A 17297-nucleotide genomic window follows, 5' to 3' on the forward strand; every position below is an offset into this window, starting at 1 on the left:
CCCCACCTGTGCTGACATGGCGGGGAATTTACAGCTACACCAAAAGTGCTATAACCCGAACCTCAGAAATGCCGTGTTCTCCTGAGCTGCGTTATTATGGAACGTTTGTCAGACGGCCAATTGTGTCAGCCCCTAATTGATTTATATTAGCATCTGTAGAACGAGGTGGGGGAGGGGAGGGGAGCCTGGGCCCAGGTCTGACCCCTGAGTTTCCTGGGGACAGTGCAGGTTTTCACAAACACTAGTCCCTCTCTTCCTCCCTTCCTCTCTCCCTCCCTCCCTCCCTCCCTCCCTCCCTCCCTCCCTCCCTCCCTCCCTTCCTCCCTCCCTCTCTCCCTCCCTCCTTCCTTCCCTCCCTCCTTCTCTCCCTTTCTTCCATCCTTTTCCTTCCTTCTTTACTTTTTCTTTCTTTCTGTTTTATTCTTATACAACATGTTTAAAATTATATGCATGCTTACAAAACCAGCATAAACTTCTAGTATTTTCTTAAAAGTGAGCTCACCCTCCCCTTGCCATTATTGCTAAATTCTAAAGAACACCTGGCTCTAAAGGAGGGCTTCATTTTCCCTGGGGTGGGGTACTGGGTAATGAAACCAAGAAACCCCTCAACCTTTCTATTTTGACAGCTTTCTTTCTTTTCTTTTTTTTTTTTTTTATGATCGTTGGCTTTAATAGCTTGTTTTTCTACGTAGACCCCACTCCTGCTGGATTAGAAGTATATATAAATCTATATTACTTATTCAGGAACACCTGGCCTGAGGTGAGGTCCAAGTCGAGGGAGCGAAGGAATTCAGCAAAGGTGCAGGGTACACAAGACCTCCATTCACTACAGTTTGGAGCTTTGGCACAATTTCATATGTAGGCATTCCCAAACTGGTAGTGGAGTGTCTAGAGTGTGTTGGCAATGTGGCTGTACCTGCTGGCATCACGGTTGTGGATCCGGCCTCTGTTGACACATAGGTGTGCGGTAATTTCCAAACAACCATCTCGCTGCTTCCGTGGGTGGTGCTGGGTCTGATTGATGGTAGGTCTGTATGGGGCTAGAGCGGGTATGAGAAAAGTGGAGGAAGAAAGGAAACACATGGGTTTGCATAAGCCTCTGTCTAGAAGGCAACCCCCACCAGGAATGGCGGCATGCCATTGGCCACAGAGTAGCCACTGTGCTTTAACTGGTGGTCACTGTGTACCTGGCTGCTATGGGTCAGTGTGTGCTGGGATCACAGTTCATAAAATGGACTTGGCTATACATAACTTCTGTTCAAAACATAGTGGTATTTGGGAACAATCTTTGGAGTTTGGGGGCTCTCAAGGAAGTCAGAGAAAGGATTTCAGAAGTGAAACTAAGATTATATGGCCAGTATAAACTGTGTTATAAAATTATGTTAATGTGCATGCATTATCTTAGATCTTAAACATCCCCTAAGGGACCGTGTGTTGAGGGTTTAGTCCCCAGCCTGCGGTATAACCAAGAGATAGTGAATCCTCAAGAGAAGCTTTAGCGGGTAGAAGTGACATCATTGGAGTCTACCCTTGAAGACTGGGGCTCTAAACCCTCCCTTGTCTTTGTTCCTAGCCATCCTGAGATGAGCAGCATTCATTTACCTGGTTCTGACTGTCATGAAGTACTACTCAGCGCCCCCCCACCCACCCGAGATAAAGTCAGGATTGAAAACTTTGTGGCTAAGAACCAAAACAAAGCTTTCTTCTTTTTAACTAGAGCTTTGATTTTTTTTTTATTTTCAGGTATGTTATCATGGCGATAGAAGTCTGATTAACACAGCATAGCAAAATAATGTGTGCCCCAGAATGTTAAAAACGGGCATTTTGGAAATTTATATATACAGAAGACAACCAAAGAATACACACTTCAACTTGTCAGTAGGTGATTTTTACTGGAATACAACTTTATACTTTGTCTTTTAGTGTTTGTACTGTATCATTTAAAGGTATTGTAATGGTTTTAAGGATGTCAATCCCTTTGTTGTTCAAGACCCACATCCATATAACCCTTCAATGAGTCAGGTCTCATTTATCCTAAGATGGTCTCGAACTTGCTCTTATAGACAAGGGTGAACCTTGACTTCTCAAATCCTGGGTTTACAGACATGCACCACCACACCTGAGTTTATGCCACGTTGGGATTGAACCCAAGGCTTCATGCATTCTAGACAAGCACTAACTGAGCTACATCCTGGCTCTTTACTGGAACATGTTGCCAGGGGGCTTACTTCTGGCTTCTGGACACTGCCATTCACAAGGACTACCGTGAAATAGTGATAGAGTGGGCAGGAATCTACTTATTATTTATTTTTATCTCTCTAAAAGTATAGTTCTCCTGGACTGGTGAGCTGGCTCATTGGATAAAACAACTTCCCACCTAGCCTGATGACCTGCATTCCACCCTTAGGATCACAGCTCTTCAGCAATCCTCCAGGCCTTCAGTGTCATATTGGGGCTGCTGAGTCCTCCTGTGGACTGAGGAACTCTTGGATTCTCAGCCTCTCCAGTATGAGACAGCCACGATTGGACTACTAAGACCATGTATAATCCAACCTGACAAATCATATATATGTATGAATGAATGAATATTTGTGTATTCATGTGTGTGTTTTCATTCATTCTATCAATCCTGTTCTTTAAGAGAACACTGAATAAAATAACATCTCTCAATCTAAGTTGACAATTTAGACAAACCACTCTTCTCGGCAACCTTCTGCCCCTCCCCCCAACCCCAGTTCCAATGGTTATTAGTCCTCTACTAGATTTTTTTTCTCACTAACATTAAGACATGCTGGGCATTTACTTTTCATCTTACACAACAAACTCCTCTTGTGGCTTTTTGTCCTGTGGTGGCTTCCTTATTTCTCTTGTCATTTAATCAGATGCCTTCAGAAGGTTGTTTCGGAGTTTCTGCATCTAATGTCTTTCCTCTCATTCTCCCTGGAGTCCACACTCATCAAGCTTTGCACCGTGACTCCAGTCCAGTTACTCTCACAGCCATTTACGAATTCCACATGACTAACCGACTTACAGATTCTCAGGCTCCAGCTTTCTTGACCTCTTAGCAGATTACACATGGTCAGGAGTCATTCTGTGCTCCTTGATACATTTTTCACTTGGTTTCCAAGGATACCATCTGTGCTTCTCCTCCTGCCTACCAGCTCCTTCTCAATCAGCTTAGACGGACTCTTCATCTGCCACGTGCTTTTTGTTGGCAAGCCCCAGAGCCTGTCTTGAACGTCTTTTTGTTTCTCTCTTTACTTACTCCCTTAGTGAATAAGTTGATTCAAAGTCTTTCATTAACATCTCTCCGTTGATGACTCCTGAGCTCATAAATTCATCCTGGATTCATACACTGCCAATCTGACATTCATGACTGCCAACCTGACATTTCCATTTGATTATCACTCAGAATTCCTGAATCTGCCCAAAACTGAGCTGACATTCTCTACAATAAACTTCACTGTCCTACAATGCCCCCCACCTGGGATTAGACATCTGAGATTCATCCCATCTTTCTCAGCAACCCCTTACTTCCAACCTTGTCCATTTTAGTCTGTTATCAACATAGACATAGAGTTAACATGTAGTTAAACACACATTATTATGCACAAGGCCCAACTCATCTCCCAGTATTGAATAAATTCCTATTAACACGTCTTCCCTTTGATGAAAACCCTTCAGGTATAGACATGTCTCATAGAGGAAAGACCAGTGTACTTTCCCTTAAGGCCCTGTCATCCTATGTTTCTACAACTCCATTCTGCCTCGGCCAGCCAGATGCAGGCTCCTACAACATCGGTGCCCTTGAAGTTTGTCTTCAGTCTTGAGTGCTGTTCCCCGACATGAACACCTTCTCCAGGACACAGATAAAATGAGTGAATGTCCTCCAGTCATCTTACGTAAAATTTTATTCTCTACCTCTGGTATTATTAAAACCACTTTCCAGCTTTTTTTTTTAAGTTTTATTTTTAACACTTGTCACTTTGCACCATGCTGAAGAGCGTTCATTAGGCTTATTATATTTACTTCCCAATATGCCGAATGATGGGGTACGTTTTATTTATTTGGCCATTAAACTTCCGCAGGTGGCACAATACTCCTAAAAAGTGCCCAGTGCATATTACATGAAGGTTAGGTCACTAAATACATTTTAAATCGTGAGTTTTCTTTCATCCCGCTGAAGTCTTTTCAGGATCATTCCACCTCATCTGTGTACCTCCTGCCCCTGGGTTCTCTTATTTACATCTCTATAGACATGTAACTTCCCCAGCCTCGGACACAACTTTCCCCTAGCACAGTGATTCTCACCCTTTCTAATGCTGCCACCCTTTAATATGGCTCCTCGTGGTGTGGTGACCCCCAACCATAAATTATTTTCATTGTTACTTCGTCACTGTAATTTTGCAACTGTTATGCATCATAATGTAAATATCTGATATGCAGGATATATGCTATGCGACTCCTGTGAAAGGCCATTGGACAGCCGCCCCCCCCCCCCCCAAAGTCGAGACCCACAGTTTGAGAACCAATGATCTAGTATTTTCCACAGCTTCATAAAGACCACTTTGCTCTTCTGGATTTTGTGTTCTTTTTCTAATGGCCTACCGAAACTTCCACTTAGTATTCTAATAAATCCCTCATATTGTACGGAATAAAACCTATTGATTTCCTCCTACAGACTTACCACCTTCTGTACCGTGGTTTCATAGTACATCTGTATTATCACCCATCTAATTGCAGAGCCACGGCTCCGGTCTCTGCTCCAGCTTGTAGTCCCTCCCTGCTTCCACGGAGGAGGTCCTGCTTGGTCAGCATGACACTGTAATTTCTCACTTTCATTTGGAACCAAAAAAAATACAAGTGGGTATGCATAAATGTGTGTGTGTGTGTGTGTGTGTGTGTGTGTATGTGTGTGTGTATGTGTGTGTGTGTGTGTGTGTATGTGTGTGTGTATGTGTGTATGTGTGTGTGTATGTGTGTGTGTGTGTGTGTATGTGTGTGTGTGTGTGTGTATGTGTGTGTGTGTGTGTGTATGTGTGTGTGTGTGTGTGTGTGTATGTGTGTGTGTATGTGTGTGTGTGTGTATGTGTGTGTGTGTATGTGTGTGTGTGTGTATGTGTGTGTGTGTATGTGTGTGTGTATGTGTGTGTATGTGTGTGTGTATGTGTGTGTATGTCTGTGTGTGTGTGTGTGTGTGTGTGCGTGTGTGTGTGGTTTTTACGAGACCCTATCACACAGAAAACAATGAAATGGGCCTGGCTGGTGAGACAGACAGCTCATCAGGAAAAGGCACGTACTGCCAAGTCTAATGACCTGAGTTCGATCCCAGGGCCCAGCAGGGTGGAAATAAGGAAATGAGGAGATGACTTCACAGTTGTCCTCTGACCTTCCCCCTGCACTATGATACACACACACACACACACACACACACACAAATACACACACACCTGAGAGACACATACACACGAGAGAGAGAGAGAGAGAGAGAGAGAGAGAGAGAGAGAGAGAGAGAACAGCAGGAGCAGAGGCTAAAAGTCTGGTTTCCTTTCTGCAAAGCTTTAAGTAGTGAAACTGGCCCCAGAGCTCCAGAGGGCCAGGATTTTCCCCACACGTTGCAGAGTGGGAATGGGTTCACTGCCACCGCATGAAACTGAGCCCTCGGCAGGGCTCTGGGGCTGTGGAAAGATTGGGAAGAGGAAGTGACCACTGGCCAGGTCTAAGGCATGTGCCAACCGTACACAGTCAGTGCTGGAACAAGGCAGACAGGACCCCAAATCCAGCTGGCAGCCAGGTCTGTGACTAAATGTGACCTGTGCTCAGGCAATCTTAAGTGGCTAATATGAAAGCTGATTCTAATTCTTTTTTAATTTTTTTTTTTTTTTTAATTTTCTGAGACAAGTTTTCTCTGAACAGCCCTGGCCTGTCCCTGGAACTTGCCCTGTAGACTAGGCTGGCCTGCATGGGAGGGCAATCTGGCTGCTATGTCTGTCCCCCCCATTGATTGCCAGTAGGGTTGATTCGGCTGATCTGGCTGACTAGGCAGGTGCTCCCTTCCTCCCTCACCACTCCACGTTACGTCCCCTCCAAAGCTGTACACTTGGTCGAAGACGACGAACTTCCGGAATAGAAGAAGACCAGTCTTCGGTCACGAGTATAAGAGTAGCTACCCTTCCCCTGCTAGGACCTCCAAACACGCTCTAAATTATTTTTATTTTATGTGTAACGGAGCTTTGCCTGCATGGATGTGCCAAGTACCCTGAGAGGTCAGAAGGGAGCACCAGATACCTTGGAACTGGAGTTACAGACAGTTGTGAGCTGCCCTCTAGGTGCTAGGACTTGAACCTAGGTCTTCTGGAAGGGTAATAAGAGCTCTTAACCATAGAGCCACCTCTCCAGCTCCTGAAGGCTTCACAAGATGACTACTAAATCACTAAAAAATGATAAATGGCATAAAAAGAGGGAAATGAAAACCTGCAAACGTGAATGCCCATAAGCAAAAGCAATGCTGGGACAGACCATCGACGGGTATCTACCCTAGCACCTGGAAGACTGAGGCAGGAGGATTACAAGTTGAGGCCAGCCTGGGTTCCCACCGAGACCCTCTTCAAAAATCTAGAAAAGAAAAAATCAGCAAAACATGAGTCTAGCTAGAGGAAGTAGAGATTAATGAGGATCCATGCAATTATATGCACGTCTGGAAGAGTGAGGACTATGAACAGTACTCAGTTTGAGAACGGAGTCCCAGTGATTTGGGTAAAGCAGTTTCAACTAGATTTGAATGTGCTCTTAGGCAGAAAAGGAACCCTGACCTTTCAGAAGCTTGATTGAGAAAACTTGAGAGTGGAAAATGAAGAAGTGAGGTTTGGAAATGATATATATGGCTGAATATGATTCTGGCAACTGTATTTATAGACAGAGGGCATTGGTGACCCTATCAGAATGCAGAAAGAGCAACAGCTCTCAGACTCAGTGACAACTGAGTCCCCACCTCCACACCGGACAGTCACGTGGAGCCATTTACTTTTCTAATAGGAAAAAAAAAAATCATTGGACACATCTGTTTACCTCTGGCACACTTCACATGAGTGGAGTTTCCTGGTAAATGCTGGGTCATCACACTCAGGTAAGAGGCTCTCAACCTGTGAGTCATTAGCCTTTGGGGTCCAATAACCCTTTCACAAAGGTCGCATATCAGATGTGTACATTATGGTTCATAACAGTAGCAAAATTACAGTTATGAAGTGGCAACGATAATCATTTCATGGTTGGGGGTCACCATAACATGGGGAACTGGACGAAAAGGTCGCAGCATTAGGAAGGTTGAGAACCACGGGTCTAGAGAGTGTTTAAAAACAAACACACACACAAGCAAAAGGGGACTTTGAGCTCTGTGTTACAGAACTTTGGTTTCCGGTGCTGTAATGAAATACGGAGGCTGGGCACTTACAAAGAAAAGCAGTTGACCTCGTGGTTTGGCATCCGAAGGACGTAGAGCAGGCTCTGGTGAAGGGGGCGGACACCGCCACGGTGATGGGAGCAAGGGTAGGGTCACAAGGCAAGACAGGAAACCAGAGCATGGGGACGGCTAGCCAAGCTCTTTGAAGCAACTCTTCTCTGTGGGAACTAACAGGTCCCACAAGAACTACTGAATTCCTCTTGAGGATGTCCACAGTGACTCAGTTACCTTGTACTGGGCCCCACCTTTTACAGACTCACCGCCTCTTATTGTACTCAAGACCAAGCTTGCAACACACAGGCCCTTGGGGACAATCCTAGATCCAACCCATATCACTCTCATTTATTTTGGTTGAAACCACCTTATTGGCATACAGGTTGATTGTACTTAGTGCTTGTCATGCATCCCAGATGGCTTCATGGACAACTACTTTCTTGCGGTTTCTCACGGTGGCTCAGGAGCAAGAGAGGAGAAAGGCTACCATCTTTGTGATAAAACCACAGGCTGGCCCTGGAGAGGCCTGCCAGGTGAACGATGAGGAAAAACAATTTGGGAGATAATTATTTGTGTCCAACGTAGGAATTTGAGGGAATATTTAAGAATCCGGGCGGTGGTGGCGCACGCCTTTAATCCCCAGCACTCGAGAGGCAGAGCAGGCGGATCTCTGTGAGTTCGAGGCCAGCCTGGTCTACAGAGCGAGATCCAGGACAGGCTCCAAAACTACATAGAGAAACCCTGTTTCAAAAAAACAAAACAAAACAAAAATAAATAAAAGAAGTATTTATTTGAGTAAATATTACAGGGCTGATGAAATGGCTTCGCAGGTAAAGGCATCAGCAGAAAGCAGTGAGTGGACACTGTGCTGAGGCTGGCAGAAACTAGAGTTGGAAGACTGAGTGCTCTGGGGAGGGGGGAGGACACGGGTGAAATGGTAGCGTTGGGATCACCCAGTTATTCCGTAACCAGGATTTAAAGTTAACCACCGGAGGGTTTTAACAGACACTTGATCCATTCAGATCCACGTTAGAAAGGTATTTCTGGTAATAGCGAAGACAAGGGACTGAATAAAGCAAGGAATGAGACCTGCTACCAGAGACAGGTAAGAGCCAGAGCTCCAGGTGCCGCCAAGGGATCCCAGGAGAGAGGCATGGAAGACCTTGAGGAAACTCAGGGGCAAAATCAACAGGAACGGTGATGACAGACGATGATTAAACAAGGCAGATCCTGAGCTGGGATTGCGCTGGGCAGGTGGATACACAGAGCCAACAGCCTCAGCCACCCTGCTGCTCACAGATCATGTGACACTCCAGTTTGTTTGGTGAGAACGCAAACGTTTTAGATACAAAATCAGTGCCAGCCACAGAAGTTCACTAGGCAAGGAAGAGTAGCGTGTGACCATGCCAGTTACATAATTGATTAGCCTGGGAAAAATACAGAACTATGTACATAAAGTTGGGCAAATGAGTGGGCTGCCAAATTTCAGCTCTCATCTGAAGACAGACCAAAAAGGCTGTGTGTAGAAAAAAACGGGACCAATAACTAATGGGCCTAGGGATGTAGCTCCTGGGAAAGCACTCACCTAGCTCAGTTCAGTATTTCAACACACACACACACACACACACACACACACACCCCTAACCAAACAAGCAAATAAATAAAAAATAAACAAATACAACAAACAAACAAAACTACTCTGCAAAAACATGAAAAACAATAAAAAGTAAATAAACCAACTTCATGAAAACCATGGTAATAACCTCATCATGATATAAGGTGCTGTCTTCAAACCGGACCTACGACATTAAGCTAAATAAAACAAAGTCAGCAATGAAAGCCCAACAAAGATGCATGAAAAGGAGAAAAGAATCGTAGACAAAATCTAAGAACTAGCTTGTAACAGTCATGGGTGACTTTCATTCTTAAGAATCTTTAATAATGTAAATGCAATAAAAACCTGCAGGAGTATTGGTTAAACTTTTTCTTCATTCGTGGATAGATGATATGGAATTTAAGATCAAGCATCAGATCCCTGGTATTAAATGAAGTGAGTAGGAAAAAAAGTGAACCTGAAATTTTTACAGTAAGGATGGATTTGATCAATTATCAAAAAAACATCAAACTATCAAAATCAATTATCAAAAAAATGAAATTGTTTTTTTTGCCAAAGATACTCTATCCAATATCAAATTTCTTAAAGAATAAAAGAAAGACAACTGACTCCAGATATTGGGATAATTCTGTAAATGCATGTGTGCACACCCTCTAGTGAATCTATTAAAAGATTATACCGATGGTTTTTGGGTCACATTTGAAATCTCTCGGAGCCCGTTACCATATCCTTGTGTGACGCAGATTTAATAAATGCCTTGTTAAGAAAGAGAAGTTCAGGCAGTGGCACCGGGTCCTGTGCTCACTGCATGAGTCGGCTGTTTGAAACCTGGGGCCTATGCAGGGTCCCTTGGCTCGGCCTGGGAGGAGGGGACTGGACCTACCTGGACTGAGTCCACCAGGTTGATCTCAGTCTGTGGGGAAGGCTTTGCCCTGGAGGAGATTGGAATGGGGGGCGGGCTGGGGGGAAGGTGGGGGGGGGAGGGGGGAGAACAAGGGAATCTGTGGCTGATATGTAGAACTGAATTGTATTGCAAAATAAAAATTAAAAAAAAAAAAAGAAAGAGAAGTTCCGGTAACTAGATATTTCTGGAGTCATTCATGAAGGAGTGGTCCTTGCTTTGAAGACTGATTTTGTTTGGGAGGAACAGGGCACTGTGTTCTTCAGTGTGTTAAAAATTACAAGTTCCAAATTATCCTATTGCACAAGTCTCATCATTTCAGATACTGAGATCAGGGGAGACAGAGGGGATGTGCTGCTATGACATTCAGTTCTCAGTCTTCCGAGACATCGCAGCACAGCACATCTGTGACACTGGCTTCCAGTTATTTCTCTCCCATTACCGAGAGGATGTGGAGACCAAGCCGCTTTCCATTTTCTACCAATATTCGAAAGGTACTGACCAGCTCTGCTCTGAGAAATCATTTGTGCCTGTCTTCTGTAGGAAGACAATGAAAACCATACATCTAATTGTGGATGCTATTGAGAGGTATCCCAAGATCTTAAACAGAGTCAAGATCACACATAATAAATCTCTTTAGCATCAAGAGTGGGATGGAGAGATCCTGAAGGTCTATGAACATCTATGAAGATATGTTTGTATGAGGTGTGATCTTCTACCACAAAAACAAGAAAGCTATGCTAAAAGTTTAAGAATTCTACTTAGAAATAAACCAAACCTTAGGTTGGAAGTACAGCTCAGTGATAAGGCACTTGATTGAGGACCTGGGTTCGACCCCCAACATCACAAAAATAAAATGGGCAGACCAAGGGATTTAAGATTCACCCTTACCTTTATATTATTTTAGAACTTAATATCTACATATTTGTTTATCCGATGGGAGGTATCAACACAGTGTACACTCTTCTTGCTGATGTCCGAGGAACTGGGTTCTCCTTTTTCTAGACAGGTAAGATTCATATCTGATCCACAAGTTTGGCCAACCAGCACAGTAAAATCATGTTGAGGAACCCAGTTTTACCTTGTGTTAAGAAAGACTTACTTCATGTGTGAGTTTGCCTACAAGCACGTCTGTGCACCATGTACGTCTGGTGCTTGTAACACCAGAAGAGGGCATTAGACACCCCTGGCACTAGAGTTACAGTTGTGAACAGCCATGCAGGTGCTGGGAACTGAACCAGGGCCCTCTGTGAAATCAACAAGGGTTCTTCCCTGCTGAGCCGTCTGATCCACCCAATAATCCAGCATTTCAGTTTAAGGTGTTGACTTAAACTTTTCTACCAAATTTTGAAAAAAAAAAATAACTCCTTCAAAAGAAGTTCATAATTAAGAGGTCCATGTTCGGAGAACGTCGGGTAACAATGTAGACAAATTCACAGTAAGAGTTCAAAATTTATCTGAGTTTGATAAAGACAAAGCACAGGAAATCACTTCTCCTACTAGTCGCTGGTTGTCCATGGAGGGATGCACTTCCTGTCTTAGATTCTAAGGTCTAAATGAAAGGGGAAGCTTCCTGTGATCTAGGTTTGGGCTCCTGACTCTCAATAGAGAAGGACACCCAGCAGGAAGACCTTACCTCCACGGCATCTTCGAAGAAGATACCTCTTTCCCAAGTACTATTTTTAGTTTACTTTAAAAAACTGCTAATGGCTGAAACCCACACGTCTTCAAGTTTTGATTTTTTAAATTCAGTACTGCTACACTAACTCCTGTCATGGCAACTTACCTTGGGCCGGAGTGTTTTCTTTAAGTGGCACACACTAACAAGAGTCTCCTAAGGATAAATGTCCAGTTTTATTCCCAGGGACTTCAAGTGTAGTAAGTTTATCTACTCTGTTGCTTGCAGTGAGGGTAGCGTTGAAAATCTCCCCTTCCTTCCTTCGTGCATGAGCTTGGGATGTGGTGTTCTCCCTTCATACTGTTTGAGACAAACACCTTAAAAGATTGTAAGTGTTGAAGTGACAGGTTCAATATCTTAAATTTCAACAAAGTAGAGTTGGCATGACAAAGTCAGTAAAATATGTTCATAAAAAAAAAAAATGCTTCAAAATACTTTAGAAGCACTGTGCACAGCCCAACCACGCCACTGTGTGTACACCAACCACATTCAGTGAAGACTAGTAGGGGCAGAAAAGAGTGGGATGACATCCCACAGCAACTGTGGGTGAAAGCTCACCTTCCCTGTGGCCCTTTCCACAGCACAGACAGGAGATAAAGAGCCTTCTGGCTATAACACAAGCCATGGTGGGTAGGGAACTCCTGCGATAGACATTAGGTGCTGGACCACAAGGCATTAGCATTATTAAGGAAACATGGATTGTGGAGTCATTTAAGCGACAGTTGTGACGGACGGCTGTATCCTCTTCTGTTTGTGAGGTTAGGAATACGCCCCTGATGGCTGCAACTCCTTCTCCTGGAGCGTGCATGGCTGCGAATCACGTGACGTCAGTCTTGTAACCATCCAGGGCGTGGGGTGGGCTGAATGGGTCCTCTGGCTGTACTTTAATACGTTAAATATAACTTTTAATTCATCTAACATGTGATAATACAAATGAAATAGGTCCAAAACGCATTGAAAACGGTAAAATCTATTATTGTATAAATGGGGCTTGGCACCAAATGACACATTTTATTAAATGTAATGTGCAAAAGAGAATGAAGTGGCCTCTATCCAAAAAAAAAAGGGGGGGGGGTAATGCAGGATTATTTAAAAGGCTTTAGTACCCATTCTCAATAAAAAGAAATCTGGCTTTATAAAAATACATAAAATAGTCATGGACTTATGCCATTAATTTACATAAGATATTTTTCATATAAAACGAAGTTATAAAATACTTTTTAAAAACGCATTTTTATATGAAAGTTATTCCCAGTATAAAATTTTTATAACTTTTTGTAATTTTGGTTCATCTGTATAAATAAAGCTTTTTTTTTTCCTTTTTTAAACTTTGTAAGTCCATTTGAAAACATAGGATTCGATTCTGTGTCTCTTCAATAGAAGCCCAGATGAGGTAGTGTGTCGATTTCCCTTGTTCCCGTCCAGTCTATGTGCCCGAGTCACAAGGCTGGCAGTCTGGAGTCCTGTAAGTGTCTAATATCTGTGGATAAGTACACCTGTGGTTCTCCTCCCGAAAATCTGTCCTGTCTGTCTCATCCTCCTCTGACTCAGAGTCCAGCTCGGGAGAGGAAATCGCTTTCACATGAAAGGGCCTCGGCTGACCGTCAGGTGGCTTCGCAAAGCTCGAAAACGCATCCAGGTGAGGTCTCCTCAGAGGTTTTCCAAAGGTACCTGCAAGGGAAGAAATTCCCATGAGCCCGTGGGGCCTTTTGCCAGCACAGAAATGAACACACCGAAGAGAGCGAGCATGCTTCCACGAACATGAATAAGTTTTTTTTCCCAGAGTCCTATGCAGGTGTAGGTGTGCTCTGTGGATACACTATTTATGGAATATTAGACTGTCACAGAATACTATGCACAGGACACCTGCACACCTGCTTATTCAAAACCACCAAATAAATCAATCCATTTTAATGTTTTCTCATGACCCTTAGTAACATTAGTCACTGAACACTGACGTTCTTGAAGTCTGTCAATTGAAAAATGGTCCCGGAGCCCTGGCTTGCGGATCTGTGAGGCCATGAATCTCCAGGAAGGGGATTGCACAATACTCAGCCAGTGTCTTCCCACAGACTCTTGTCTTGCCCTTTCTTCTAACTGTAGCAAAACATCAACCAATCGACTAAAACTTCTACCCTAGTTCTACAAAACGTGCTTTCATTTCTTCCCCTCCCCTTCGGGAAGGTATATACATAATCATACTGGAACAACGGGTAAAATTTCTTAAACGCTTAAGGAAAACGGTTTGGAATTTTCCTTTTAAAAACAAACCAAGGACACTAGAGCACACGGGGGCATGTGGAGGCCTGTTTTCTGATTGCTTCGCTCAGTAAAAAGAGCATTCACTCTATGTTCTTCCCTCCAACTGTTCCCACACACGAGACCAAAAAAAATCACAATCTACCTGAGGTGCTAGCTGTTATTTAATGGCACCGGCTTTCGCTGTGAGCGCTGCGGGCCTCTCCCCAAGATTATCTCAACGGTCTGAAGCCAGGCAAGGTAGGGTGCTGCCTTCCCGGCTTCCACTGTGAGTTCAGTTAGAAGCCACCAGACGGACGAAACCACAACCATGTAGAGAACACAGCTCCACCCCTCAGGCTGCCGGGACCCAAAACCACTTTTTCCACACGGCTGACAAGCTCAGCTCCTAAGTCATTCCCCAAACTCTGGTCTCCTACACGCCACACACAGCATAACCCAGAAAGCTCCTGGGGCTTAGGTACAGATTAAATACATAACCACACACAATTCCCAGGCCCGAATGCACTTCAGAAACATCTGCAATCCAGAGGATACCACAGTAACAGTAGAAATGAAACCACTGTCCAAAGCAGGATGGAGTTTTGAGTCAGAGAAGCAAGGCGATTGATTCCCAGCTTGATAAACTTACCCATGAAAGAGTTACTTGAAGTAACTGATCCCGGTTCCTGACTTGCACTAAAATCCAAAGAGGACTTGTTTAAACACAGGGTCTGAACGGCAGGTCCCTCATTCTGAGAGTACATGGAGTTCATGAGCTTTCTTGAGTGTGGCCACAGGATGCTATTGAGGCTCCGATCACAGGGCTCCTCTGAGGGATGAGCGCACGGGAAGCAGTCCTTCTTCATGTAGCTGGGCTCACAGTGGTCCATCAAGGCTACCCTGGGGTCAGAACTGCAACCTTTTCGAGTTGGGACCCACAACAGAAGGAGATACAGTTAGCATGCCTCCAAGTCTTTTCAGAGAACAGAACTCTAGTCAGTCAAGAAAGCCATACCTGGAAGATAAACTTCAAATGGATCTGGGCCATAGACACTCCCCTTCAAGTACACAGGGCCCGCGGAGCCCACAAAGGGGCAGAGGAATGGATCGGGGGCAGCTTCCACATCGGCCTCACTGCTGTTGTCAATATGGCATGTCCCTTTAAGACACAAATCTCAGTCACTAAACTGTATTAAATGCCATTCAACCTTCTCTCTTGTTCTGATTTCCCAGATTTACAGAAGAAAACTTGGCTAGAATGTGATAAGAAAGAAAAAGTACACGTTTGTCTTTCTTTCTTTCTTTCTTTCTTTCTTTCTTTCTTTCTTTCTTTCTTTCTTTTCTTTTCTTTTCTCTCTCTCTTTTTTTTTTTTTTTTTTTGCTAATTTCTTAAGGCCCATGCAGCTGGGCTTGTAATGGTTCATTTAAGCTATCCTGGAGTCCAGACAGTAAATGTTTCTACCCATCAGGGCAGCTATAGTAAGTCCTGATAAGTCTTTGAGCTAGGTGTGCCAACCTTATTGCTAGCCCATCTGGATTCTAAGGGAAAAGGATCTATGCATAGGGCCATGGTTTGAACGCTCAGCACTACCGACTTCCTATAAAATGTTCCAGATGACCGGACTCAGATGACCGGATTGACATTTGACTAGTAATCTCTTAGTATCCCACCTCAAAGCTGAGTCAAAGAAACCAAGCCGAACCAAAACTTCTCCTGGTTGTTCAATTAAACCACACGCCTTTAATCCCAGCACTCAGGAGGCAGAGCCAGGCGGATCTCTGTGAGTTCGAGGCCAGCCTGGTCTACAGAGCGAGATCCAGGACAGGCTCCAAAACGACACAGAGAAACACTGTCTTGAAAAACCAAAACAAACCCAAAACATCATGGAACCATACAACAGTTAGCAGTGGACATAACAGCTGGAGGATTACAGACAGGGTCTCCTTCGAGTTGCCATGGAAGCAGAGGATGGATGCCCTGTGGTCTAAGAGAGAAGCACCCTGTGGCTCATCAATATTGGGGGCCCCTGGAGCTGCTCTGGGAGGGTGCCACCTTCCCAGGCCAGCTTGTCACTTCTATGCCTCAGCCCTGTCCCTTAAGGAGTTCTCAGTTAGCCTCACTATACCTGACTGGGGTTGGGTCTCTGTTCTTGGCCAACCCTGACACTCTGTGCTTGGGTCTGCTGCCTCTGCTCTGACTGTCTTTCCTAGTATATCTTCACAGTTAGCTTGTCTTTCTTTCTTTTAGATTCTTTGGGTTGAGTATCCACCTCACTGCGGACTAAATTCTGAAGCTGAAAACAAGTATGCTTCCTTTCCAACTACGCAGTCTGGTATAGAGCAAATATAGACGCTCCATAAAGGACGGTGGTAAAAGATAAAATGCTGAGAATAGCCCCAGGAGTTTTTGCCATGCAGAGTCTGTGGCATGTGCCAAGCAGTGTGTATGTAGTTTTTTTTTCCCTTTAAACCACCTGTGTGGGAAGTGTTGCAACTGCCTATGAACACAGGGAATGGGTCTGGGCTGAGATGCTCCTGCACCTGGCTTCCATAAGGCACCATGTATGACATCCGCTCCCCCCCCCCCCCCCCCCGTAGTCTTGAGGCCACCTGGCCTCTGACATTATGCAAGAAACTCCCAACACAGGACATTACAATGTAAAGAAAATAGGACATCCTCAGAGAAATTAAATTTGACCTAATTTGCCTACTCTTCTTTTACCATTTAAAAAAAAGTGTTTTTCAAGAATTTAACAAAAGGATATAGAACGGGCGTGTATGCGTACATGTGTGCGTGCACAGGAGCTTGCACGTAAGAGAGCAGATTTCCCTGGAGCTGAAATTACAGGCAGTTGTGAGCCACTGGGAATCAAAGCTAAGTCCTCTGGAGGAGCAGTAAGTGCTCTTAACAGCTGAGCCATCTCTCCGGGCCCCGACACTGGAATTTTGTGGGGACTACCATGCATCTGTAGATAGCTTCTCACAGTAGAGCAATACTCCTCAATATTGATTCTTCCAACCCATGAGCACGGGAGGTAGTTCCATTTCCTACTATTTTCTTCCCTTTCTTTGCTCTGTGTTTTAACGTTTTACTTGCATTGGTCTCATATTCTCTGAGCAGCTATAAAAGGACTCTATTCCTACTCAGAGGGGGCAATTCTCTTTCTCTGAGAACTCACTCATGTGTGTCTTTCCGCAGTATCTAGTCTTTAATAAAACCTTAATGTCCGTTCTGGAAAAGAAAAAACAGAAAGGGGGGAGGGGGAGGGGGGAGGGGGAAGAGAAGAAAAAGAGAAGAAGGGGAGGAGGGAGGGGAAGGAGGAAGAGGGAGAGAACTGTAGTTTTGCTACTAACCTTGGACCAGGCCCTCATCACTGTTACCGGTTTCTTCCGAAATTACTACTCCATC

The 17297-nt window shown here is 44.3% G+C and overlaps 1 protein-coding gene across 1 annotated transcript in view; it reads right to left on the reverse strand.

The window, feature by feature from the left end:
• Nucleotides 1-10689: 10689 nt before the first annotated feature.
• Nucleotides 10690-17297, reverse strand: part of Lrig3 (leucine rich repeats and immunoglobulin like domains 3) — a 52157-nt gene continuing 45549 nt past the window's right edge. The window contains exons 17-19 of the mRNA XM_059245618.1: nucleotides 14904-15047; nucleotides 14538-14807; nucleotides 10690-13318 (exon numbers count right to left, since the gene is read on the reverse strand). Coding sequence (XP_059101601.1) covers nucleotides 13074-13318; nucleotides 14538-14807; nucleotides 14904-15047 — 659 coding nt within the window. The 3' untranslated portion in view covers nucleotides 10690-13073. The remainder of the gene's footprint in view (nucleotides 13319-14537; nucleotides 14808-14903; nucleotides 15048-17297) is intronic.

Source organism: Peromyscus eremicus, chromosome 18, assembly GCF_949786415.1.
Source record: "Peromyscus eremicus chromosome 18, PerEre_H2_v1, whole genome shotgun sequence".
In the NCBI taxonomy this organism is placed as follows: Eukaryota; Metazoa; Chordata; class Mammalia; order Rodentia; family Cricetidae; genus Peromyscus; species Peromyscus eremicus.